General features: G+C 42.2%; 3 protein-coding genes across 44 annotated transcripts in view; 2 read left to right on the plus strand and 1 right to left on the minus strand.

Annotated features, from left to right (window-relative positions):
* Window positions 1-22,213, plus strand: part of PTGR2 (prostaglandin reductase 2) — a 43,167-nt gene extending 20,954 nt beyond the window's left edge. For 5 of the 7 annotated variants that reach the window (XM_065549061.1, XM_005561736.4, XM_065549063.1 and 2 more), the window contains 7 exons: window positions 1,854-2,045; window positions 5,171-5,341; window positions 7,604-7,813; window positions 8,559-8,680; window positions 9,783-9,870; window positions 10,980-11,019; window positions 12,900-14,248. In XM_065549061.1, the coding sequence (XP_065405133.1) occupies window positions 1,854-2,045; window positions 5,171-5,341; window positions 7,604-7,813; window positions 8,559-8,680; window positions 9,783-9,870; window positions 10,980-11,019; window positions 12,900-12,976 (900 nt within the window). In that variant the 3' untranslated portion in view covers window positions 12,977-14,248. Of the gene's footprint in view, window positions 1-1,853; window positions 2,046-5,170; window positions 5,342-7,603; window positions 7,814-8,558; window positions 8,681-9,782; window positions 9,871-10,979; window positions 11,020-12,899; window positions 14,249-22,075 lie in introns of those variants that run through there. The other 2 variants (XM_045396718.2, XM_005561740.4) reach the window with 2 other exon arrangements.
* On the minus strand, window positions 663-18,835 carry LOC135972012 (uncharacterized). Its single transcript, XM_073997801.1, has 2 exons — window positions 15,695-18,835; window positions 663-849 (listed from the first exon to the last, which is right to left on the minus strand). Exons 1-2 carry the CDS (start codon window positions 16,454-16,456, stop codon window positions 814-816), a joined length of 798 nt encoding a protein of 265 aa, XP_073853902.1. The 5' UTR covers window positions 16,457-18,835; the 3' UTR covers window positions 663-813.
* The window catches only part of ZNF410 (zinc finger protein 410), a 45,546-nt gene continuing 34,286 nt past the window's right edge, over window positions 15,958-27,217 (plus strand). For 14 of the 36 annotated variants that reach the window (XR_012415948.1, XR_012415947.1, XR_012415943.1 and 11 more), the window contains exons 1-3: window positions 22,074-22,257; window positions 23,787-23,922; window positions 26,305-26,523. Coding sequence is in view for 17 of the 36 variants with exons in the window: in XM_073997779.1 (XP_073853880.1) it covers window positions 22,225-22,257; window positions 23,787-23,922; window positions 26,305-26,523 (388 nt within the window). In the remaining 19 variants the exon portion in view is untranslated. Of the gene's footprint in view, window positions 16,015-22,073; window positions 22,258-23,786; window positions 23,923-26,304; window positions 26,524-27,217 lie in introns of those variants that run through there. The other 22 variants (XR_012415951.1, XR_012415950.1, XR_012415949.1 and 19 more) reach the window with 5 other exon arrangements.

Below are 27,217 nucleotides of genomic sequence, written 5' to 3' on the forward strand. Positions count from 1 at the left end.
GGAAGAGAGCCTTGACTACTACCCAGAGAAGTTGTTAGCTCTCCTCTTGAGACGGGGTGTGGTCCCACTGTGACACTCTTGTCTTCGAGGGGTGAAGAGAGCACTCATCTGAGGTTAGGGGGCATGAAATAGGGAGAGTCCTTGGTCTGAAGTTGGGATGAGCAACTGTATAAAAATTACTTCACTACTTTTTGGGTTATTTCCACTGGGGAGACAGAATCCTTAGCCTGAAAGAAATCAAGTTTTATGGTGTATGTGTTGCTAGTTTGTTTTCCATAAAAAATAGTTTTATAGTATCAGCAACATGTGAGTGTACCTAATTGGCCACAATCCTTTGAAACCATCAAAACACTATTTTGTATTACTTTTTGCTAGTATAATGTGTATAATATTACTTCAATTTCCTTAAGTAATTCTTTAAAATTTTTAGCTTTATTTACTAGCATACGTTTCATGCATTTAAATGTACAATTCAGTGACTTTTAGAATACTCACAGAGCTTTCTTTGCAACTGTCACCGCAATTTTTAAATTTTTTATTTAAAAACAAATTTATTGACAAATAAAAATTGTTGCCAGGCGCAGTGGCCCACACCTGTAATCCCAGCACTTTGGGAGGCCGAGGCCAGCAGATCACAAGGTCAGGAGTTCGAGACCAGCCTGGCCAATATAGTGAAGCTCCATCTCTACTAAAAATACAAAAATTAGCCAGGCGTGGTGTCGCGTGCCTGTAGTCCCAGCTACGCAGGAGGTTGAGGCAGAAGAATCGCTTGAACCCAGTAGGCGGAAGTTGTACTGAGCCCAGATCGTGCCACTACACTCCAGCCTGGGTGACAGAGTAACACTCCATCTGCAAAAAAAAAAAAAAAGTTTATGTTTATGGTATACAACATGATGTTTTAAAATGTTTACAGGCTGGGCGCGGTGGTTTATGCCTGTAATCCCAGCATTTTGAGAGGCCGCGGGCGGAACACCTGAGATTGGGAGTTTGAGACTAGCCTGACCAACATGGAGAAACCGTGTCTCTACTAAAAACACAAAAGTAGCCGGCCGTGGTGGCGCATGCCTATAATCCCCAGCTACTCGGGAGGCTGAGGCAGGAAAATTGCTTAAACCCAGGAGGCGGAGGTTGCAGTGAGCCTAGATTGCACCATTATACTCCAGCCTGGCCAACAAGAGCGAAACTCCACATGAAAAAAAAGAAAAGGAAAAAAAAGAAATACGTTTACATTGTGCAGTGGTTATATCAAGCTAACATGCTAATTAACATGGATTACATCACATACTTATTGTTTGTGGTGAGAACACTTAGAATCTACCCTCGTGGCAAGTTTCTTTTCTTTTTTTCTTTTCTTTTTTTTTTTTGAGACGGAGTTTCGCTCTCATTGCCCAGACTGGATGGAGTACAGTGGTGCGATCTCAGCTCACTGCAACCTCTGCCTCCTGGTTCAAGTGATTCTTCTACCTCAGCCTCCTGAATAGCTGTACAGGCAACCGCCATCATGCCTGGCTAATTTTTGTATTTTTGTAGAGATGGGGTTTCACTATGTTGGCCAGGCTGGTCTTGAACTCCTGACCTCAGGGGATCTGCCCTCCTCAGCCTCCCAAAGTGCTGGGATTACAGGCGTGAGCCACCGTTCCCAGCCAGTGGCAATTTTGAAGTATACAATACATTGTTATTAACTATAGTCACCATATTGTTTCAGGTCTTATGTTTAAGTCTTGAATGTATTTTGAGTTGATTTTTGTGTATTGTGTGTGATATATTACTCATTATATACTTTTATCATTGGGTAAATTAGTAGAGTGGTTTGACATTATTGGATAAAATTATCTTAATGTTTTCTTTTTCAGCGTTGTAGAATGAATGAAGACACTGGCACTGATTATATAACACCTTGGCAGCTATCTCAAGTCGTTGATGGTGGAGGTATTGGAATTATAGAAGAAAGCAAACACACAAATTTGACTAAAGGCGATTTTGTGACTTCTTTCTATTGGCCCTGGCAAACCAAAGTTATTCTGGATGGAAATAACCTTGAAAAGGTGATATATATATGAACGTATCTGATTTTTTTTTTTCCCTGTGCAATTCTTACTTTGTGCATTTGATATTCAGTTGTGTTTGTAATCAGGGAAAAATAAAAGCATTTATTTTCTTTTAGCTAGCTGCCAAAATGCGGAAAGCCTTTGTTCCGTTTCCACTGTTAGCTGTATAGGGAAGTTTAAATTTTCCTTCTGAAGGTTTGATAATTGAGCCTGCTAAAATAAATTGACAGTAAACAGATTAACAGGAGAAAAACCATTTTAATTCATGTATGTGCACTGGAGCCTCACAGAAGAATAGAAGACTCAAAGGAGGGACCAGATGGTTGAAGGTTTTTTGTTGTTGTTGTTTCTTTGCTTGTTTGTTTGTTTTTTTTTTTTTTTGAGACGCTCTGTCGCCCGGGCTGGAGTGCAGTGGCCGGATCTCAGCTCACTGCAAGCTCCGCCTCTGGGGTTTACGCCATTCTCCTGCCTCAGCCTCCCAAGTAACTGGGATTATAGGCGCCCACCACCTCGCCCGGCTAGTTTTTTGTATTTTTTAGTAGAGACGGGGTTTCACCGTGTTCGCCAGGATGGTCTCGATCTCCTGACCTCGTGATCCACCCGTCTCGGCCTCCCAAAGTGCTGGGATTACAGGCTTGAGCCACCGCGCCCGGCCTGTTTGTTTGTTTTAGAGATGGGGTATCACTGTGTTGCCCCATCTGGTCTCAAACTCCTAGGCTCAAGCAGTCCTCCCACCTCAGCCTCCCAAAGTGCTGAGATTTCAGGTGTGAGCTTGAAGTTCTTATAGCTTAAAGGAATGGGACTTGAGGCTTTTGGGGGAAATGGCAACAAAAAGGGAAAGGGGAGGAATTGCGTGGTAAACAAAGGTTATCTTATTGTAGATAAAGTCTCTCAGGTAATAAAAGTTGTTTCAGAGCAGCTGCCAAAAAATAGGCAATAGCCTGACTGGGTCTGCTAATGACTTTATTTATGTATTTAGAGACAGCATCTCACTCTGTCACCCAGGCTGGAGTGATCTTGGCTCACTGCAACCTCTGCCTCCTGGGTTCAAGTGATCTTCCCACCTCAGTCTCCCGAGTAGCTGGGATTACAGGTGTGTACCACCACACCCAGCTAATTTTTTGTATTTTTAGTAGAGACAGGATTTTGCCATGTTGGCCAGGCTGATCTCAAGCTCCTGACCTCAAGTGATCTGTCCGCCTCAGTCTCCCAAAGTGCTGGGATTACAAGCGTGAGTCACCATGCCCAGCCATTTTTATTAAACTTTGTGTAGAAACAAGAGTCTCACCATATTGCCCAGGCTAGTCTTGAACTCCTGGCCTCAACTGATCCTCCCGCCTCAGCCCCAGAAAGTGCTGGGATTACAGTTGTGAACCACTGTGCCCAGCCTTAATGGTACATTTTAAACATCAGTAATGAGAACTGTTGGAATTTGAGTTGATTTTTTTTCTTTTTTTTTTTAAGACAGTCTTGCTCTGTTGCCCAGGCTGGAGTGCAGTGGCGTGATCTTGGCTCACTGCAACCTCTGCCACCCGGGTTCAAGTGATTCTCCTGCCTCAGCCACACGGGTAGCTGGGATTACAGGCGCCCACCACCACACCCAGCTAATTTTTGTATTTTTAGTAGAGACGGGATTTCAGGATCTTGGCCAGGGTGGTGTTGAACTCCTGACCTCATGATCCACCCATCTTGGCCTCCCAAAGTGCTGGGATTACTGGCATGAGCCACCGTACCCAGCCAGAGTTGATTTTTATAGGTACATGTTTATGTTGGAATTGCTCAGAGACTTAAAAATCTTCCAGTGTTGCCAAGTATTTTTCTGTTAAGCATTTCCTTTTTTTTTTCCCCCCATACTTGGGGCATTAACAGAAAGAATATTTTGTCTCTTATGTGGGAATTGTTTTTAAAAGTTTATTTTATTTTATTTTTTTTTTGAGACGGAGTCTTGCTTTGTTGTCCAGGCTGGAGTGCAGTGACACGATCTCGACTCACTGCAACCTCGACCTCCCCAGGTTCAAACAATTCTCTGCCTCAGCCTCCCGAGTAGCTAGGATTTGGGCACCTGCCACCACACCCGGCTAATTTTTTGTATTTTTAGTAGAGATGGGGTTTCACCATTTTGGCCAGGCTGGTCTTGAACTCCTGACCTTGTGATCCATCCACCTCAGCCTCTCTAAGTGCTGGGATTACAGGCATGAGCCACTGCACCTGGCCTTAAAGTTTCTTTTTAATATAAAGAGAAGTAATATTGTTTTTTACTCTTTACAAATAAAGTATAGAATTTTAGCAAGATTGATGAATGGTTTACTCTTCTATAAACCGTATTGGGTTGTTTATTATACTGATGGACTGCCATAACAAAATACTACAGGCTGGGTGGTTTAAACAACAGAGATTTATTTTCTCACAGTTCTGGAAGCTAGAAGTCCAAGATCAGAGTTCTGGAAAATTTGGTTTCTGGGGAGGCCCCTCTTCCTGGATTGCAGATGGCCACCTTCTTGCTGTGTCCTTAGGCAGTCTTTTCTCTGTGGGTGTGCAGAGAGATAGATCTTGTTTTGTTTCTTCTTCTTCTAAGGACACACAAGTCCGTTTTGTTTTTGTTTTTGTTTTTTTCCTTTGAGATGGAGCCTTACTCTGTCACCCAGGCTGGAGTGCAGTGGCATGATCTCAGCTCACTGCAACCATTGCCTCCTGGGTTCAAGTGATTCTCCTGCCTCAGCCTCCCAAGTAGCTGGGATTACAGGCATACACCACCACGCCTTGCTAATTTTTTGTATTTTTAGTAGAGACGGGGTTTCGCCATGTTGGCTAGGCTGGTCTCAAACTCCTACTCTCAGGTGATCTGCCTGCCTCAGTTTCCCAAAGTGCTGAGATTACAGATGTGAGCCACCGTACCCGGCCAGGACACAAGTCTTGTTGGACTAGGACCCCACCCTTATGTCCTCATTCAATCCTAAATATCTCCTTTAAGTCCCTGTTTCCAAATAAAGTCACACTGGGGCTTAGGGCTTTACTATATAAATGTTACGGGGACACAATTCAGTCCATAACACATTGTCTCTACTTTGTTGTCTCAAAACAGGAATTCCTAGTATTCTTAAAGAGTATATATTTTATTTTAGGTAGACCCACAACTTGTGAATGGACACCTTTCATATTTTCTTGGAGCTATAGGTATGCCTGGTTTGACTTCCTTGATTGGGATACAGGAAAAAGGTCATATAACTGCTGGATCTAAAAAGACAATGGTTGTCAGTGGTGCTGCAGGTGCCTGTGGATCCGTGGCTGGGCAGGTAAACTTTCTAAGAATTATATGATTTTCTGATTATTTGAGGATTGTTATAATTCATAATTGAAATTCTGGATATATGTATACCATTAAAAATATAAAATTGGATAATTTTTTTTTCTTTTTTGAGACAGAGTCTCTAGGCTGGAGTGCAGTGGCGCAATCTTGGCTCACTGCAACCTCTGCCTCCTGGGTTCAAGAGATTCTCATGCCTCAGCCTCGAGAGTAGCTGGGACTACAGGTGTGTGCCACCACACCTGGCTAATTTTTGTATTTTTAGTAGAGATGGGGTTTTGCCATGTTGGCCAGGCTGGTCTTGAACTCCTGGCCTCAAGGGATCCACCTGCTTTGGCTCCCAAAGTTCTGGGATTATGTGCGTGAGCTACCATGCCCAGCCAAAATTGAATAAATTTATAATGACTTTCACACGTTTCTTGTAGAACTGGGTGTTTTTTTTTTTTTTTTTACCTACTTAGACTCTCTTAATAACAGTAATAAAAAATGCAGATTTTAGTGTCTTATTCTCTGTTAACCAAAAATAGATGTAGTAAATGCTAAAGCTTTGCTTTCATTATTATAAGGAAGAGAATGATAGAGAAGCTGTTTGGAATTCATGAATTAAAAGTCAAACTCACATTTTAAATTAATATCCTCAAATAAGAAACCACTTATTGAATTCTAGACATGTAAACATTTTGATATAATTTTATGAAGTTGGCCTGGCACAGTGGCTCACGCCTGCAACCCCAGTGCTTTGGGAGGCCAAGGTGGCAGGATTACTTGAGGACAGGAGCTCAAGACCAGCCTGGGCAACATAGTAAGACTCTTCAGTAAATAAATTAGCCCAGTGTGGCAGCACTCCTGTTGTCCTAACTACTTGAGAGGCTGAGGCAGGAAGAGTACTTGAGCCCAAGAGTTTGAAGCTACAGCGAGCTATGAATATACCACTGTACTCCAGCCTGGGTGACAGAGTGAGACCCTGTTTCTTTGAAAAAAAAAAAAAAAAAATCTTATAAAAGTACATCCTTTTATAAATAATAGCCTTTATAGATTGAAACCATTGAAAACAAACATTGTGTCTGAGCTGTGATTTTAGTTTGCCACAAGCCTGAAAAATAATGAATTGCATGTGATGCTTTGGGTCTGATTATTCCTTTTATGAAATTAGATTTAAGTTGTGAAATTTTATTTTTTAAATTTAGTTATTCTTTGATTTTATATTTTTCAATGAGTGAAAGCCAAAAATTGTGAGATTTTCACATTTAAACTACAGATGGTCCCCAACTTATGATGGTTCTACTTTACAATGATGCAAAAGCCGTATGCATTCAGTAGAAGCCATACTTTGAATTTTGAATTTTGGTCTTTTCCCAGGCTAGTGATATCAGTATGACACTCTCTCGAGATGCTGGGCAGCAGCAACAAGCTGTAACTCCCGGTCAGCCACTGTATGTGGCTGAACAACTCCGTCAATCATGCCCAGCTGGAGTGGATGTTTATTTTGACAATGACCATGAGGGTAAACAACTGGTACTCTATGGTGTACTGTATTGCCACATGGTTTTGCCCAGCCATAAGTGTTCTGAGCACATTTTAGGTAGGCTAGGCTAAGCTATGATGTTCAGTAGGTTAGGTATATTAAATGCATTTTTTGCTTAGGATATTTTCAACTAACAATGGTTTTGGCTGGGCGCAGTGGCTCACGCCTGTAATCCCAGCACTTTGGGAGGCCGAGGCGGGCAGAGCACGAGGTCAGGAGATCGAGACCATCCTGGATAACAGCTGAAACCCCATCTCTACTAAAAAATGTAAAAAAATTAGCCGGGCATGGTGGCAGGCGCCTGTAGTCCCAGCTACTCGGGAGGCTGAAGCAGGAGAATGGTGTGAACCTGGGAGGCGGAGCTGGCAGTGAGCCAAGATCGTGCCACTGCGCTTCAGCCTAGGGGACAGAGCTCCAGCCTGGGGGACAGAGCGAAGATTCCGTCTCCAAAAAAAAAAAAAAAAAAGATGGTTTTATTGGGACATATCCCCATCATAAGTTGAGGAACATAAGTCTAACTTTGTTCAATTTTAATAATTTTTTTTGGGGATGACATTGTCTGCCCTCAGTTCTTTTACTTTCAAATTACTCTTCATTAAAAGCAGCGTAATCTAACCTAAATTGTAATGAACACTGTCATATACCTGTAATATCTTGCATACTTGTATATTTTTACATTTAAATGTGACAATATAAAGCCATTTAATCTTCAAATTTCTCCCCTAGATTGGCCATTTGTTAGGTTGTTCCAGAGTGGTGGGGATTTGTGGAACACATGAGAAATGCATCCTCTTGACCTCAGAACTGGGCTTTGATGCTGCAATTAATTATAAAAAAGAGAATGTGGCAGAACAACTCCGTGAATCATGCCCAGCTGGAGTGGATGTTTATTTTGACAATGTTGGTGGTAACATCAGTGATACAGTGATAAGTCAGGTTGTTTGCTGATTTCTATTATAAATTTGAATACTGCATTCTTTTTACCTAATACTGAGAAAAAAATTTATAAAATTGGAGGGATTATTGTGACTTAATGTGATGATCAGTATTGTATTTAAGTGATACAAAAGAGCTTGCTGATACCTACTTCCCTTTACTTGCAGATTTGTACTATGAACTTCAATTTCAGTTATTTGCTACCAATATTATATTTTTCACTTTTGGTTTATTTTTGTGAAAAATTACAGTTGCATTGTTGAAATAGTGAAGCTCTGACCCCTAACTCACCACTGACCAACTCACAGCTATGGCCCCAGACCTTGTGTAGAGAATGGGTTTCACAGACTGCATGTATTTATGTATATTTACTAACAATATTATAAAATATCAACATGAGTTATTAACACTGCATAGTCCTTTGCTGCATCTAAAATTATTTGCAGTTGAGATTATTAAATTATTTAAATCCAAAAAAATACAGTTCTACCACTAATAAGTAGCAACAACAACTAATGTAATTCTTTTGCTGATTACCAAACATTTATTTGCCTCTGTGTTCCTTTGGAATATAATTATTTCTAGCTAGCTCAAATTCTCAAATACCTCTAACAGGTAAATTAAAAAAAAAAAATCGAACTAGTTGACAAAAAGGATTAAATAGTCAAGGAGGCTTTCATTATGGCAGCCATAAAATCAGTAAACACAGGAACGGGATATTTTATCATCATTTTTCTTTGTGCAGATGAATGAGAACAGCCATATCATCCTGTGTGGTCAAATTTCTCAGTACAACAAAGATGTGCCTTATCCTCCCCCACTATCCCCTGCTATAGAGGCAATCCAGAAAGAAAGAAACATCACAAGGTGTGTTCTTCCTCTTTGCCCTTATTACTGGTTCATGGGGTTTTAAATATCATAGATGTGTATGAAATCTATTGTTCTTCATAGACACTTTTTCTTTATTAAATAAAACCTTAGGTCGGGTGTGGTGGCTTGCACCTGCAATCCTAGCACTTTGGGATGCTGAGACGGCATCCCAAAGCAAGCAAGGTGGATTGCTTGAGGCCAAGAGTTCAAAACTAGCCTGGCCAACATGGTGAAACCCCATCTCTACTAAATATACAAAAAATTAGCCGGGCGTGGTCGTGGGCGCCTGTAATCCCAGCTACTTGGGAGGCTGAGGCAGGAGAATCACTTGAACCCGGGAGACGGAGGTTGCAGTGAGCCAAGATCACCTCACGCACTCCATCCAGCCTGGGCAACGAGAACGAAACTCCGTCTCAAAAAGAAAGCTTTAAAATACACATTTTTTAAGCCCATTCAATATTTAGGTTTTGGCTAACTAGCTCCCTGAAAACATACTTACTGGCTTTGACTGGCCTGGGTTAGGTCACATGAGGGTCGAGAAAGGATGTTACCCACAAAGGAAAAAATCACGGTGCTATTAACCAATGGGGTTGTAGATACTGGGCAGACAAAAACTTATTATTTTGACATGCTGTCTCGCTCAGCCTCCCAGGCTGGAGTATAGTGGCACGATCTCAGCTCACTTCTACCACCATCTCCCAGGTTAAAGCGATTCTCCTGTCTCAGCCTCCCGAGTAGCTGGGACTACAGGCACCTGCCATCATGCACAGCTAATTTTTATGTTTTAGTAGAGACGGGGGTTTCACTGTGTTGGCCAGGCTGGTCTTGAACTCCTGACCTCAGGTGATCTGCCCACCTCGGCCTCCCAAAGTGTTAGGATTACAGGCGTGAGCCACTGCGCCTGGCAACAAAAATTATTAATAGAAGTCTTCTACAGTTATACCTGTAACTCCGCATAAAACTGTATCTGACCAGACTCAATGTGATTATGTCCTAATATTTTAAGGATTAACAGATAGTAGAATTCTGGAATGGTTTGATCTTGGAATACCACTCCCGTCATATTCTCTGATCATTATCCTTTTCTTCCTCACTGCAGGGAAAGATTTCTGGTGTTAAATTATAAAGACAAATTTGAGCCTGGCATTCTACAGCTGAGTCAGTGGTTTAAAGAAGGAAAGCTAAAGGTAGAACTTCTATTCTTTATCAATATAATTCTTCCTGCTACTTGATATAATTTTGCATTATTTAAATGTACTATAGCAAACATATTAGTTTCATTATAAAAATTCCTACAAAAGAAAAGTATGCTGAATATTATAAATTAACTCTACCTCCCAGGTGAGTATAACCTCCTGATTAACAAACCCTTAACAAACCCTTGTTTGTTATGCCCTTTATCTAAAATTTTTTAGCTTTACTTTCCATAGATTATATCACAAAATCAATAGGTTTTCCCCCAAATGTAAAATTGTTATGTTTATTAATTTAACAAATATTTATGGGATGCTACTATGTGTTAGAAGCTGTGCTTTCTCAAAAATCATGTAAGCACCTCCTGATGCCTTTAGCACCATACTTCTTCCCTGTCCTCCCTGGACATCCTAATGTATGTCTTAGTTGTTGATTGAAAGTCAGGAGTTATTAATCTGGGCTTCAGACATACTGGCCTAGGCTGTTCTTTTTTTTTTTTTTGAGACAGAGTCTCGCTTTGTCACCCAGGTTGTAGTGCAGTGGTGCAATCTCAGCTCACTGCAACCTCCGCCTCCTGGGTTCAAGCGATTCTCCTGCCTCAGCCTCCTGAGTAGCTAGGATTACAGGCATGTGCCACTCGCTCAGCTAATTTTTGCATTTTTAGTAGCGATGGGGTTTCACCATGTTGGCCAGGCTGGTCTCGAACTCCTGACCTCGAGTGATCTGCCCATCTCAGCCTCCCAAAATGCTGGGATTACAGGTGTGAACCACTGCATCCAGACTGGCCTAGGCTATTCTTGAAACCTGCAAATGATAGGCAAAGTTGTACCTTTGTATGCTTCTGTACTTTACTTTTTCTGTTTTAGAGTGTATAGCTTGTAATCTGTTACTAATTGAAGAGATTAAACAACGGGAAAATGGGATATTACTTTAAAAAAATCAATTGATAGGAAGCTTTTCTGGACTACCTACATGAAATAAAGAGTATCTATTTTTAGACAGAAGGTGCTAAATAGTATTGCTGCCTTTTGTAAGTATGGAAACTATTATATAGAAACATTGAAGTTTAAAGACTATTAAATCTACCTATTTTGATTTACAGATTAAGGAGACGGTGATAAATGGGTTGGAAAACATGGGAGGTAAGATGAATGTAGACTTATTTATTATATACATGTCCTCAGCACACAAAGATAAAGTCTTTTTGTTTTTTTTTTGAGATGGAGTCTTGCCCTGTTGCCCAGGCTGGAAACAGAGCAGTGGCGCGATCTCAGCTCACTGCAAGCTCCGTCTCCCAGGCTGATGCCATTCTCTTGCCTCAGCTCCCAAGTAGCAGGGACTACATCACCACGCCGGGCTAATTTTTTGTATTTTTAGTAGAGACGGGGTTTCGCTGTCATAGCCAGGATGGTCCCAATCTCCTGACCTCGTGATCTGCCCGCCTCGGCCTCCCAAAGTGCTGGAATTACAGGTGTGAGCCACCATGCCTGGCCTTTTTTTTTTTTTTTTTTTTTTGAGATGGAGTCTTGCTCTATCTCCCAGGCTGGAGTATGATCTTGGCTCACTGCAACCTCCACCTCCCGAGATCAAGCAATTCTCCTGCCTCAGTCTACCAAGTAGCTGGAACCACAGGCGTGCACTAGCATGCCTGGCTAATTTTTGTATTTTTAGTAGAGACAGGGTTTCAACATATTGGCCAGGCTGGTCTTGAACTCCTGAACTAAAGTGATTTGCCTGTCTCAGCCTCTCAAAGTGCTGGGATTACAGGTGTGACCCACCCCACAGGCCAAAGTCTTTTATCTTTTTATATTTTAATGCTACCTCTCTGGCCTCCCCTTCCCTGCCCTTCCTTCCCCTTATCTCCCCCTTTTTTTTAAGAGATGATCTTGCTCTGTTGCCCAGACTGGAATGCAGTAGCATGATCATAGCTAACTATAACTTATGAACCCATGGGCTCAAGCAATCCTCTTACCAGAGTAGCTGGGACTACAATTACCTGCCACTATGCCCAGCCTTTTTTTTTTCTTTTTTTAAAAAAATTTTCCATAGAAACAGGGTCTCACTATATTGTCCAGGCAACTCCTGGCCTCAAATGATCCTCCTGCCTCAGCCTCCCAAAGTGCTGGAATTTACAGGTGGGAATGCCTGGCCCTTTTTTTAATTTTTGAGGTAGGGCCATGCTCTGTCACCCAGGCTGGAGTGCAGTGGTGCGATCATGGTTCACTGCAGCCTCTCCCTCCCAGGCTCAGATGATGCTTCCACCTCAGCCCCCGGAGTAGCTGGGACTACAGGCACACACCACCACTCCCAGCTGATTTTTGTATTTTTAGTAGAGATAGCGTGTCATCATGTTGGTCAGGCTGGTCTCAAACTCCTGACCTCAAGTGATCCGCCCACCTTGGCCTCCCAAAGTGCTGGGATTACAGTTGCGAGGCCCCATGCCTGGCCTTCACTGACATTTTATTCCCGTATTTTTTTTTGCCTCTAGTCTTCAGATACTGTAAACAATGAACATTCATGTACATACCAATTAGATACCAATTAAATATTTTCAGTATAGGCAAAACTTTTAAGATGTTAATTGGGTTTGTGTATAACTTTTTACTTGAGATTTCTTTTTTTGAGACGGAGTCTTGCTCTGTCACCCAGGCTGGAGTGCAGTGGCCGGATCTCAGCTCACTGCAAGCTCCGCCTCCCAGGTTTACACCATTCTCCTGCCTCAACCTCCCAAGTAGCTGGGACTACGGGCGCCCGCCACCTCGCCCCGCTAGGTTTTTTTTTGTATTTTTTAGTAGAGACGGGGTTTCACCGTGTTAGCCAGGATGGTCTCGATCTCCTGACCTCGTGATCCACCCGTCTCGGCCTCCCAAAGTGCTGGGATTACATTCATGACAATTTTCTATGCTTAATATTGAAAATCACTGAAAAGGTTATTGAAGATAATTTTTTGTGTTGTACCTTTTGGAAACAAGTATGATAGTGACATTTACCTTTTCAGATAATCTACTTTCTCTTTTTCCAGCTGCATTCCAGTCCATGATGACAGGAGGTAACATTGGAAAGCAGATAGTTTGCATTTCAGAAGAAATCTCTTTGTAATCGCTGTAAATGTCTTCAAGGCAATCATAGATTTCTTTTCCATTTTGCATATTTTCTAAGATACATTAAAAAATGCTTAGAATATACATAGCTCTCGATTTAAATGTGATCATAGGTGTTATTTTTAGTTGCATAGGGGATTTGATACAACCATTAATGGATCACACACAATAGGTTTTTAATAGTAACTTTTAGTAATTACTTTTATTAATTTAAAAGAATGCTTGAGAGGCACTTCGTAAAGATTTGTTAAACTGGAAAAGTTTTACATGATCTGATACAACCATTAATGAATCATACACAATAGATTTTTAAAAATAATAACTTTTATTAATTTAAAATAGAATGCTTAGAATACTTGAGAGGCACTTAGTAAAGATTTGTTGAACTGGAAATGTTTTACATGATTCTTAAACTGAAACTTGATGTAAAAATAGAATTGAGATGGCCTTTTTTTCACATTGTAGACAGAAAAGAGACTTAATGGTATGATGTGTACATAGGGACTAGGGGCAGGATTGGGAGGTTTCAGAGCTTGTGTAACAGTTTTTGGGATAGGAGACCAGCGGCTTTGGGTTGGGATTAGTATGGGAAGATAAATAACTTAGGTTGGTTAAGTTGACAAGATTTACTCCAGAGGATGATCTCTTTGTATTTGCCAAATAATTTACTGTATAGCCTAAAAACTCAATATATATTGAGAAAAGTGTATGTTGATTTTAGGTTAGCAGGCACATACTGTCAAATAGTTGTAAAGATTGAGAGGGCAAACAGATGTAAACATCAGTTGGAGTTTTAGGTGATTAAAAGATTGATGACCGGGCCTGATGTCTCAAGCCTGTAATCCTAGCACTTTGGGAGGCAGAGGCGGGCAGATCACTTGAGGTCAGGAGTTCGAGACCAGCCTGGCCAACACAGTGAAACCCCCCCCTCTCTCTAATACAAAAATTAGCAGGGCATGGTGGTGGGTGCCTGTAATTCCGGCTACTCAAGAGGCTGAGGGTGGAGAATCATTTGAACCTGGGAGGGGGAGGTTGCAGTGAGCTGAAATCGCACCATTGCACCCTAGCCTGGGCGACAAGAGTGAAATTCCGTCTCAAAAAACAAAAACAGATTGACAATAAAGACAGCTTCAGAAAATGACAGGACTGAGCAAAATAGCAAATGTTTGTAAACATGAATGTTCAGGAACTGCTGATGTACCTCAAGTTTGTTTTATTAATTGTACTCAACCCTCACAGAACAGTAAAACTGAAGATTATTGTTTCTGAATGTTTTGGCTTATGATCGTCTGTCTACACACTGCCAATACACTTTTGTATGCAACATTTGTAATAAGTAGATCAAATTGTGTTGGTAATCAGCCTCTCCAGTTTACTTGAGTGGCTCTTTCTTGTTACTTTTCCTGGACCATTTCATCTCCTGAGGGGGTTTCACCTTTTCTTTGTATGTTGCTAACTCCCAAATCTCCATCTGTGTTTCTCACCTCTTTCTTGAGCACTGGACCTTTACCTCCAAGTAAATATCCTCAACTCTGGATTGGCACCTTATACTCTGCTTTTTCTTTTTTTCTTTTTTTGTCTCGCTGTGCCGCCGCCCAGGCTGGAGTGCGGTGGCACGATCTCGGCTCACTGCAAACTCCGCCTCCCGGGTTCAAGCGATTCTTCTGCCTCAGCCTCCAGAGTAGCTAGGATTACAGACGCGTGCCACCACACCCGGCTAATTTTTGTATCTTTAGTAGAGACGGGGTTTCACTGAGTTAGGATGGTCTCTATCTCCTGACCTCGTGATCCGCCTGCCTTAGCCTCCCAAAGTGCTGGAATTACAGGCGTGAGCCACCGAGTCCGGCCTACTCTGCTTTTCTAAAGTGGAATGATCTTCCTCTGAAACGTTTCTCCTTTATTTTAAATCACCATTAGTAATTTGTGTACCCAAACCTGTCATCGAGGCTTATCTTTAACCTTGAAAATCCCTTTTTAAAGATAACTCCTAAGGCCGGGCGCGGTGGCTCAAGCCTGTAATCCCAGCACTTTGGGAGGCCGAGGCAGGTGGATCACGAGGTCAGGAGATCGAGACTATCCTGGCTAACATGGTGAAACCCCGTCTCTACTAAAAATACAAAAAACTAGCCGGGCGTGGTGGCGGGCGCCTGTAGTCTCAGCTACTTGGGAGGCTGAGGCGGGAGAATGGCGTGAACCCGGGAGGCGGAGCTTGCAGTGAGCCGAGATCACGCCACTGCACTCCAGCCTGGGAGACACAGCGAGACTCCGTCTCAAAAAAAAAAAAAATAAAAATAAAAAATAAAGATAACTCCTTTAATTCCCCACATTAGTTGAGTCTCATTCTTCCGCACGCAAATATTTACAAGTAAGTAATTTCAAGAAGTCAGTCAAACTCACAAAGCTTTAACAAGGTGGCATCTAGCTTGCAAGTCAAGTGTTCAAGGCCGCAGTCGGGACATCCAAGAGCTCTTTACATCCTAATTACAACACCGAACCCACACTCACTGTATACCCCGTCCCGTATATAATGCAAAACTTGATTCTGCAAGTTCCTTTCTCAGGCGGTGAAACTTCGAGGTCCTCTCCATGGAGACCTCTGATAAATGTTTAAGCAGTGATCCTTTCTCGTTTGCCTCCATTGCAACGCCTCCGCTGATGGGAAAAACTACTCCCTCCGCTACTGCGGGGTGGCAGTGACGTCAACGAATTAGCTGACCTGTTTTTTCGGGCTTCGCGGACCTAGGAGTCCCGAAGGCCCAGAGTGAGTAACTGGGAGCGGGGAGGCTGCGGCTCCTCCTGTCCGGGGCGGAGCCCTGCGTCGCGGGCCCGGGCAGTCCCCGCCAGCAGCCTTGACGTCTGGGTCTCGAGCGCCGCTGCAGCCACCCAGCCCTGAGGCGAGCGAGTGGATGTGTGCGTGGGGGGTCGGCCAAACTTCCTGTCCCGCGCTCGAGCTGCTTCCGGCGGGAGCCGGAAGACGCTGTGTGTGGACGGAATTCGGGACCGACAGACGGCCGGCCGGCTGCCCAGAACTGGAAGGTGAGCTCCGAGGTGGGCCTGGCCACACCTGCTCGGCTAGGTAGTAACCCAGAGGGCGGGGGCCAGTACCGGCTACTTGGGGCCTGGGGCCGAGTTCACCCCGAGAGAGGAAACCGCCCTCCTTGGGCATCCCTCCAGGATCTGGCGGGCCTGGGAGCGGCCAGTCTGAAGCCCTGCGGCTTTGGCCCTTCCCCTCGCGGGTTTTTAGGGGCGATATTCCTACTCCTTTGCTTGGTTTTGGGGACAGGGATATAGGAACAGACTGTCCTGAGAAAGCCGGAGTCGGCGAGTCCCCAGGGCGGGGGCTCTTGGACTGCACCCGCAGCCGGGGCCTGCCCGCGGACCTTGGGGCCTTATTACTAAGGCCTTTGTGGTGTGGGGTAGAGGATGCCAGGAGGCCTTGCCCTGAATGTTTCGGTCCATAGCTACCCTCTCCTTTCATACCACTTACTTTCTGCGTCTGGAAAAGGGACAGCTGCCTACTCGACTGGGCTGGGTCGCCCGTTTCACCTTTGCCTGTCAGTTAGGGGGGTAGGGGAGGGTGTATGAATTGTGTTTACGGCCTTTATACATTTCGTGTCGAATTTATTTTCTGAAATTTCTCAAGATAATCCAATTTATTAAAGTTTATCCCACTTGCTCATGAGGCTCAGAAATGCATTTAGGCACCATTTGGAAGTTAAATATTAAGTTGGGACTTAAGAATTAGTACTTAGGTTGGCACGAAGATCAACGCAGCATCTTTGCAGTAAATAAAAGAAACATTTGGAAATAAAGTCGGGCATTTTGTTAGGGGGTGAGAAATTGCACTTGTTTTTTTCTTAGTGTGGTGCAGAGTAAAAGACAACTAAAGTAGCAGTCAGAAGTTTTAAGTTCTAGTTTTTTACGTTTTGCATCTAATTTTTGGCAAGTTGCTGAATCTCTAGCTCTGGGGAGTTTTTCTGTATAAACGAAAGGGTTTACCCTTAGGGTTATGACAATTATTCTGAGGCACTGAACTTTGAATAGAAGTGACATAAGCATTTCTTTGTTTTAGAAAGGTAACTTGAATGGCTGCCTAAAGGATGCATTGGAAAGAGGAATTTTAAAGGCGGGGTGACCAGTTAGAAGCCTGTTTTAGTAGTATAGTAGAAAGTTACTGAGAGACGCAAACAGGGCTTTACAGTAGGGAATAGAGAACATTCTGGGAACAGAGAATCACGGGGATTATTTAAAAATGGAGAAAGAGATTTAAAGACCTAGAATTTGCAGCTGAGTGGGAGGAAGATTGGGCGATCATTGAAATAGATAATACAAGAAGAACAGGTTTGGTAAGGAAGATAATAATCTGAATTTTGGACATTGTTAGGTTTGAGATGCTGTTGAATGTACATACATGTGGAGATACCTAGCAAGTAGTTAGAAATGAAGGTTTGGAGTTCAGCAGAGATGACTAGAGAAAAATGTGGGTATCATTTGTAGTGTCATTCATTCATTATACAAATGTTTAATGAATATACCCACCAGTTGCTTACTGGGAAGCTTGTATGGAAGCCCTTTAAGCTCATAATAAACACATTAGAAGTGGGAAGTGGCTGTTAATGGGCACAGGGTTTCCTTGTGAGGTGATGAAATGTTGTAAAATTGATTGTGCTTGTACAGCTCTGAATAAACTAAAGACATTTTAATTGTACTCTTTAAATGAGTCAGTAGTATGGTATGTGAACAATATCTTAATGAAACTAATTTTTAAAAAAGATTTACATTGCAGTTTTGGAAATCTGTTGAGTAAGGAATTGGGAATAGGAATGTTTAATTGCATATTTGCTGTTACACCTGTAGCTAATTAGTACGTTGCTCTGTTAAAGATGAGATCCCCACAGTACACTTGATAAGATACCGAGTGCTGGCCGGACGCGGTGGCTCAAGCCTGTAATCCCAGCACTTTGGGAGGCCGAGACGGGCGGATCACGAGGTCAGGAGATCGAGACCATCCTGGCTAACCCGGTGAAACCCCGTCTCTACTAAAAAATACAAAAAACTAGCCGGGCGAAGTAGCGGGCACCTGTAGTCCCAGCTGCTCGGGAGGCTGAGGCAGGAGAATGGTGTACACCCGGGAGGCGGAGCTTGCAGTGAGCTGAGATCCAGCCACTGCACTCCAACCTGGGCGACAGAGTGAGACTCCATCTCAAAAAAAAAAAAAAAGATAGTGCTCTAGTACAAATTCTTTTGAGTTCAGTTGCATATCTTAATGCATTCTGCTATTTTCTGTTTTATTCATACTGTACACATACAAATCATAAACTTGGACACCAAAATTGTATGGCAGTACTTAGTTATTATATGAATACCTAGTGCTTGAGAAAATGCTCGTGTTAATTTTTAAAGATTATTGAAGTGAAAACACTGAAATAAAAAGATGTCATAGATAACATATAAAGGACAGTAAATAGTTGTCTGGTTCCTCAGAGATTTTACAATCCTGGAATCTCAAAGTTGGAGGAACCTTAAAGATGACTTAAACAACAAACATCTGATAATTTCTTGGCTTGTTAAGCTGGAATTGGGGAAGAGGAATTCTTGTTTTTTTTGAGACAACCTCCGTTCGTTACGCAGGCTGTAGTGCAGTGGTGTGATCGCTGCTTAGTGCAGCCTCGATCTCCTGGGCTAAAGCGATCCTCCTACTCAGCCTCCCTAGTAGCTTGGACCACAGGCATGTGCCACCATGTGAAACTAATTGAAAAAAAGTGGTTTTCTTTGTAGAAATAGGGTCTCACTGGCCGAGACTGCACCACTGCACTCCAGCCTGAGCGACAGAGCCAGACTCTGTCTCAAAAAAAAAAAAAAAGGCCGGGCGTGGTGGCTCAAGCCTGTAATCCCAGCACTTTGGGAGGCCGAGACGGGCGGATCACGAGGTCAGGAGATCGAGACCATCCTGGCTAACACGGTGAAACCCCATCTCTACTAAAAATACAAAAAAAAACTAGCCGGGCGAGGTGGCGGGCGCCTGTAGTCCCAGCTACTCGGGAGGCTGAGGCAGGAGAGTGGCATAAACCCAGGAGGCGGAGCTTGCAGTGAGCTGAGATCCAGCCACTGCACTCCAGCCTGGGTGACAGAGCGAGACTCCGTCTCAAACAAAAAAAAAAAAAAAAAAGAGAGAGAGAGAGAGAAATAGGGTCTCACTGTGTTGCCTAGGCTGAGAAAAGGAATTCTTAAGCCATGGAGATTCAAGATCAAACCTAGAGAGATGTAATCACTCTTCACGCTAATGATTCCTGCGTACTTCCCCTGTCGGTGGGAGTCTTGGCTTTGCAACTTAATAACTTGGTAATTAAGTATATTACTTAATTACTTAATACTGAGCCTTGGTTCCTTCCTCTCTAAATAGAGGGATGGATAAACATATGAAGCTGTTGCAGAGCTTGAATAAGAAAAATGTGTGTGAAAGAAAAGTCAGGGATTTATGATACTTTATGTGGGAAACTTGGAAGGAGCGTTTCCATTTATATCTTGTAAATGGTTACTTTTTTTTTTTTTTTTTGACACAGAGTCTTGCTCTGTCGCCCAGGCTAGAGTACAGTGGCGCGATCGCGGCTCGCTGCAGCCTCTGCCTCCCGGGTCCAAGTGATTCCCCCACCTCAGCCTCCTGAGTAGCTGAGACTGCAGGCACGTGCCACCACACCTGGCTAATTTTTTGTATTTTAGTCCAGACGGGTTCCACCATGTTGGCCAGGATAGTCTCAATTTCCTGACCTTGTGATCTGACCACCTCGGCCTCCCAAAATGCTGGGATTACAGGTGTGAGCCACTGGCCCTGGCCTAAATGGTTACTTTTTTACAATGAAAAAGGAGGATTTCAGGCAGCTAGAAAGAGAGAGGGAGGAACCAACAGGACAAAAAAAAAAAATTTATTCAGGTACTTTTTTTTTTTTTAAAGATGGAGTCTTGTTCTGTCGCCCAGGCTGGAGTACAGTGATGCAGTCTCAGCTCACTGCATCCTCCGTCTCCAGGGTTCAGGCGATTCTCCTGCCTCATCCTCCGAAGTAGCTGGGATTACAGGCACCAGCCACATGCCCGGCTAATTTTTATATTTTGGGTAGAGACGGGGTTTCACCATATTGTCCAGGCTGATCTTGAACTCCTGACCTCAGGTGACTCACCTGCCTCGGTGCTGGGATTACAGACATGAGCCACCGCGCCCAGCCTAAGTGCCCTCTTTGTTAAGTCTGTCTTGTTCTACCTTTCCACGCTACCTGGTATTAATTGGAAACTTAAAGTACCCATTGATTGAAAATATACCCATCCTGGATACATTTTACCCTGTATGATTATTTGTAATAGTGCTCCCAATTTTAGCAACAATTGTACCAAATAAAATGGACTAACATTACAAAATCCTGAAAAGAAACTAAACTATTAGAAAGTAAGAATTTAAGGCCGGGCGCGGTGGCTCAAGCCTGTAATCCCAGCACTTTGGGAGGCTGAGACGGGCGGATCACGAGGTCAGGAGATCGAGACCATCCTGGCTAACACAGTGAAACCCCGTCTCTACTAAAAATACAAAAACTTAGCCGGGCAAGGTGGCAGGCGCCTGTAGTCCCAGCTACTCGGGAGGCTGAGGCAGGAGAATGGCGTGAACCCGGGAGGCGGAGCTTGCAGTGAGCTGAGATCCGGCCACTGCACTCCAGCCTGGGTGACAGAGCGAGACTCCGTCTCAAAAAAAAAAAAAAAAAAAAAAAAAAAAAGAAAGTAAGAATTTAAATTCCAGGGAATGGCAGGGCCTGGTGGCTCATGCCTGTAATCTCAGCACTCTGGGAGGCCAGGACAGGCGGATCACCTAAGGTCGGGAGTTCGAGACCAGCCTGACCAACATGGAGAAACCCTGTCTCTACTAAAAATACAAAATTAGCCAGGTGTGGTGGTGCATGCCTGTAATCCCAGCTACTCCGGGGGGCTGAGGCAGGAGAATTGCTTGAACCTGGAAGGCAGAGGTTACGGTGAGCTGAGATCGTGCCATTGCACTCCAGCCTGGGCAACAAGAGCAAAACTCCATCTCTAAATAAATAAATTAATTAACTAAATAAATTATAGGGAGAGAACAGCCGCATCAGGGTCCTGAGAGTACTACCTTTGGGAAACACTCTTCAAGTTTTTACTGTTTCTTTAATGTAATTTTTAAAATTATCAAAACGATATGGTTGCCTTTTAGAAAAATCGGACAATCGAGAAAAGAAAATTAAGTCACACCAGCCTACCACACAGTATGGCTACTGTCATAGCTGTATGAATCTCCTTTTACTTTTTCTGATGCTTATTATAACTAGTTTTAATAATAGCAAGTATATAATTTTGTATTTTGTTTTTATAATTTAACATGTCAGTCATCTGTTGCTGCATAGTCTTCATAGCATTTGTTTGTTGGTTTGTTTTTTGAGATGGAGTCCCACTCTGTCGCCCAGGCTGGAGTGCAGTGGTCTGACCTTGGCTCACTGCAACCTCCACCTTCTGGGTTCAAGGGATTCTCCTGCGTCAGTCTCCCGAGTAGCTGGGATTACGGGTGCCTGCGACCATGGTTGGCTAATTTTTGCATTTTTAATAGAGAGGGTTTCACTGTGTTGGCCAGGCTGGTCTCGAACTATTGACCTCAAGTGATCCACCCACTTCAGCCTATCAAAATGCTGGAATTGCAGGTGTAAGCCACCATGCCCAACCCTTGATAGCATATTTTGAAGTGACAGTGCCATATTTAATCAATCATTCCCTAATTAGGGTGTGTGTGTGGTGTATGTATATACATTGCTTCCAGTTGTTTATTATTTAAGAGGGACATCTTTGGACATAGCTCTATCCATATTTAAGATAGTTTCTGAGATTATTAAAGGTTGAAATACTGCATCAAAGCATAGTATTTTTATGGGTTTTGATTCCTGTTGAGCTTGTTGTATTTTAAAACAAGTGTTTTGGTTTGAATTCTTTATTTGCTTGCTTGTGATTTTTTTTGGATATGTGAAGAAGTGTCTTTATGTACCTGTGTTTTCCCACTGCTCTTAATGCCCCTTCTCTCTTTTTTACCCTATTCTAGGTTAAATTGATTACCCACCTAGTACAACATCTTACAGGAAGAGCATAGTATTTCCTAGAGGAGTATGAACATAACAGGAAGGTATCATTGGCTCTGAATTAAATTTGAACTTGTCCCCTGAATAGCTACAGGTTTTGGAAGCTGAATCAATGTTATCAGATGAGTTAGAATCCAAACCAGAGGTGAGCCCAGTCAGCTTGTTTCCTTTTCTTTTGGCGGGCTATATTTCAAAGTTTATCTTTAGTTTAGGGGTCAGCAAACTTTTTATTCAATGAGCCAGATAATAAATATTTTAGGTTTTATAAGCTGTATATGTTTTTCAGTATACGTAAAATCATTATACATTTAGATAATTATGTAATAAAATCTTGTAAATAAAAATATATGTATAAATATGTACTTACATAAATATGAGATACATGCGATGTATATAGGTGTATACATATATAAATATTTACTACTACAAATTCTTCTTTTGTTTATTTTGTATATGTAAGTATTTTCTTTCTAAATGTGATTAGGGGATTTAAACATTTTTTGTTGTTCACTTTTCTTACTTTAAATTTAGCACATCTGTGTTGCAGAATGGACACTGAATTTGGAACCAGATTACTTAAATTTAAGGATTGGCATTGCTCGTAACTAGTCATGTGACCTTAGACAAGTCACTTAATGTTTCAATTTGATTCCTCAGCTGTAAAATACACCTTAAGGCCGGGCGCGGTGGCTCACGCCTGTAATCCTATCACTTTGGGAGGCCGAGGCAGGTGGATCATGAGGTCAGGAGATCGAGACCATCCTGGCTAACACAGTGAAACCCTGTGTCTACTAAAAATACAAAAAAAAATTAGCAGGGCCTGGTGGTGGGCACCTGTAGTCCCAGCTACTTGAGAGGCTGAGGCAGGAGAATGGCGTGATCCCACGAGGCAGAGCTTGCAGTTAGCCTAGATTGTGCCACTGCTCTCCAGCCTGGGTGACAGAGTGAGACTCTGTCTCCAAAAAAAAAAATACATCTTAAATCTTACTGGGTTAATGTGATAATTAAATGAGCCAGTACACAGAAAATTGCTTTGTAAAATGTAATCAATATGATGCAGTTGATTTTAAGCCATTATTTTAAAATGTAAGTATTTTTATCATTTCTCTGTTTGACAGAAGGTGGCAGAGGTTAACTTAATTACAGTGAAGTGTCACTTAGCGATAGAGATGCATTCTGAGAAATATGACATTAGTTGACTTCATTATTATGCGAACATGGTAGAGTATACTTTCACAGACCTGGATGGTTTAGCCTGCTACATTCCTAGGCTGTATGGTGTACCCTATTGCCCCTAAGCTGCAAACCTATACAGCATGTTACTGTACTGAATACTGTAGGCAGTTGAAGCATAGTGGTAAACATTGTGTATCTAAACATATCTAAATGTAGAAAAAGTACAGTAAAAATAGGGTATTACAATCTTACGGGACCATAATCCTGTATGTGGTCTGTTAACTGAAATGTTGTTATGCAGCACATGACTTTATATAAATCAGCTGTTCTCTAGAACAGAGAACTTGATAAAATAACTTTAGATATTATGGTGTTTAGTTTTTCTTTGAATATGGATGAGACTAGTAAATAGTCTTAATATTATCTTTTGGTAAATTCAGAGGTTTAGATACATTTCTAACAACTTGTATTTCTCAGTGTTGTCTTTTTTCCCCCTAGCTCCTGGTACAGTTTGTTCAGAATACATCCATCCCATTGGGACAGGGGCTTGTAGAATCAGAAGCTAAAGATATTACTTGTTTGTCCCTCCTTCCCGTGACTGAAGCCTCAGAATGCAGTCGGCTAATGTTACCAGGTAAAAATTAAGATCACTAGAGATAGGATAAAGAAGTCTTAAGAGCTTAGCCTACTCTGTGTTACTGGTGGAATGAATATATCACTTAATAACTGACTGGTGGAAACTGTAAAAATTAGGAGTCATGGAGAAAAAGCAACCATGAAATCATTAGTGCTTTGGTAGTTTAAGCCATAGGAATGGATATGATCACCCAGAGAGTGTGAGAGTGGGGAAAAAAGGTCAATGCAAAACTATGGAACTATTTATTTAAGGTACAGGGTAGGGCAGGAGAACTTGTAAAGGAGGGAAGAAGCGAAGACTAAAATAGTTGGATGAACATCAGCAGAGTGGAGGCATGAAACCCAGGGGAAATCATTGTATCAAATGCTACTGACAGGCCCAGTGAAATAGGGACTAAAAGGACACCATTATTGACTTAGGCAGAACCTGTTCCATGGAGAGAAGAGGATGGAAAGTCAGGCTGCAGTGACTTGAGTGTACAAGCTGTTTTTTTTGAGACGGAGTGTCACTCTGTCACCCAGACTAGAGTGCAGTGGTGCAATCTCGGCTCACTGCAACCTCTGCCTCCCCTCCCGGGTTCAAGCTAGTCTCCTGCCTCAGCCTCCTAAGTAGCTGGGATTACAGGTGCGCGCCACTATGCCTAGCTAATTTTTGCATTTTAAGTAGAAACAGGGTTTCACCATGTTGGCCAGGCTGGTCTTGAACTCCTGACCTCAAGTGATCAGTCCACCTTGGCCTCCCAAAGTGCTGGGATTACAAGTGTGAGCCACTGCATCAGGCCTATCAATACATACTTTCTAAAGACTCTCCTGGTACGAGAAGGAAAACGAGAAGGTGATGAGATAGAGGGAAATTTTTTGTTTGTGTTAAGATCTGAGGTATTTGAGGGTTGCTTTATGCTAAGAGGAAAGAACCAGTTAGAAAAGTTGAAGACAGGCCAGGTGTGGTGGCTCATGCCTGTAATCCCAGCACTTTGGGAGGCTGAGGCAGGAAGATTGCTTGAGCCCAGGAGATTGAGACTAGCCTGGGCAACATGGCGAGACCTCGTCTCTACAAAAAATTAAAAATTAGCTGGGCATGGTGGTGTGCATCTGTAGTCCCAGCTGAGGTGGGAAGATCAATAGAGCCCAGGAGTTTGAGGCTGCAGTAAGCTGTTTTTGCAACACTGCACTCCATCCTGGGTGGATAGAGCAATACCTTAAAAGAAATAGTAATAATAAATTAAAAAAAAAAAAAAAATATATATATATATATAAAAACAAACAATAATTAAGGAAATGAAAACAACAGAGTGTCCATCTCCCCTTAGAATGACTGTTATAAAGATGGAAGATAACAAGTGTTGGCAAGGATATGGAGAAAAGGTAACCTTTGTATACTGTTGGTGGGAATGTAAGTTAGTACAGCCATTATGGAAATTGTATGGAAGTTCCTCAGAAAACTAAAAATGGAGCTACCATATGACCCAGCAATCTAACTTGTAGGTATATATCTAAAGGAATTGAAATCAGTAAGTCAAAGATATCTATACTTACATGTTAATTGCAGCATTATTCATAATAACCAAGATAAGGAATCAGTTTTGTGTTCATCAACTAATGAATGGATTTTTAAAAAATGCATTCACCTTCTTTTGCACATTTCCTTTAGTTTTAATTTTAAGTATTTGAGACATACAAACAAGTATAGATAAAAGTAAATGAAAATCCAAATACTTGCCTCCCAGCTCATAAAACACAATATTACAGGCTGGTCGTGGTGGCTCACGCCTATAATCCCAGCACTTTGGGAGGCCGAGGCAGGTGGATCACTTGAGGTCAGGAGTTTGAGACCAGCCTGGCTGGTGAAACACTGTCTCTACTAAAAATACAAAAGTTAGCCAGGTGTGGTGGCACAGAAAAAAATACCACAGCCTGAGGTACAACCAGAGGTAAAAAGGTAATGGTAAAAACTGCAATAGCTTTTGCACCAACCTAATATAAAAGTTAAGGAGAGGGAGCGCTCTACAAGAAAAATAAAATGTAGATCCTATTCTTGAGTTAGTATTCATTGTATAGCTATATTTTTCAAGGAAAAAGTACTGATTTCTGGCTTCAAAAAGGACTAAATTCCATGGTCCAAATGTGAATGGTTGGTTATTCACCAACCATTACTGCCAAGTGACAGAGAATTCTGTTCCTCACATTTTGGCTGACTGCCTTTAGAACATAAAGCCATCTCTCTGTTCTTCTGTGAGACAGAGTTTTTATTTGTATAATGAGAATGCTGTCTGCTCCTATAAGGATGTTAGCTTCCAAGAGATGTTGGGTGCTGTGTATCAAAATGGTGAGCCCCTGGAGATAGGTGTTACATAAAGCTGTGATATTTTCCCTTTACTAGATGATACTACAAATCATTCTAACTCCTCCAAGGAGGTCCCTTCCTCAGCTGTTTTGAGAAGCCTTCGGGTGAATGTAGGTCCAGACGGAGAGGAGACGAGAGCTCAGACTGTACAGAAATCCCCGGAGTTTTTGTCCACTTCAGAGTCTTCTAGCTTGTTGCAAGATCTACAGCCAAGTGATAGCACTTCTTTTATTCTTCTTAACCTAACAAGAGCAGGTATTCTTTCCTTTTCTTGAGCTCTGCTAATGCCTAAGAAAAAAATTAGGGGTGGGGCATATTTTACTTAGTCATACTTAAAATAGAAAGAAGCTTTATTATTTTATTATTTTGGAGAATTGGTGTGTCTGGTGACCATTTGAATATGTAGAGGGAGAGGGAGGACTCTAGTATGATCCATCTTGTTTGGGAAATTATGTAGTGCCATTTACTGAGATCGAACAGGAAGAGCAAGGCTTGGGGGAGGATGATTAGTTCCAATTTATGCCTATTTATGTTGAGATTTTGGAGGTACATTCAGGAGGACATGTCCTTTAGAGAGTTAGAAACAGGAATCCAGAGTTCTAGAAAGGTCTGTTTTGGTGCTTATCAGCATTCAGGAAATGTATGAAACAATGAGTGTGGATTCTTTGATTCAAGAGAAGTCTGAAGCATAAACAGAAAAGAAGGCAAGTCTGGGACCCTGGGAAAAAACATTTAAGAGGACAACAGAAGAACAGGAAGGAGCAGCTGGAAGGGGATGAAGAGAACTGGAGAGACTGGTAGTGGGGAAGCCAAGGGAGGAAGAAGTTTTAAGGCAGAAAATACACTAAATCATGCCAAATGCTACATGATGGGCTTATTAGTGAGAAGTGTGTGTCTGGTGACCCTAGCAAGAGCAGTTGTTACTGTGGTAGCTAAGGTAGAGGCCAGG

Source organism: Macaca fascicularis, chromosome 7 (assembly GCF_037993035.2).
Source record: "Macaca fascicularis isolate 582-1 chromosome 7, T2T-MFA8v1.1".
Taxonomy (NCBI): Eukaryota; Metazoa; Chordata; class Mammalia; order Primates; family Cercopithecidae; genus Macaca; species Macaca fascicularis.

Bases quoted from the DNA above. Each gene is read 5' to 3' on its own strand.
- LOC135972012 (XM_073997801.1), bottom strand. From the start codon at position 16,456: ATGAAAGGAGAGGGTAGCTATGGACCGAAACATTCAGGGCAAGGCCTC. The intron at 850-15,694 runs GTCAGCTAATTC...TTTTTTTTGCAG, and splicing joins CGCGAAGCCCGAAAAAACAG to ATGGAGTGTTACTCTGTCAC.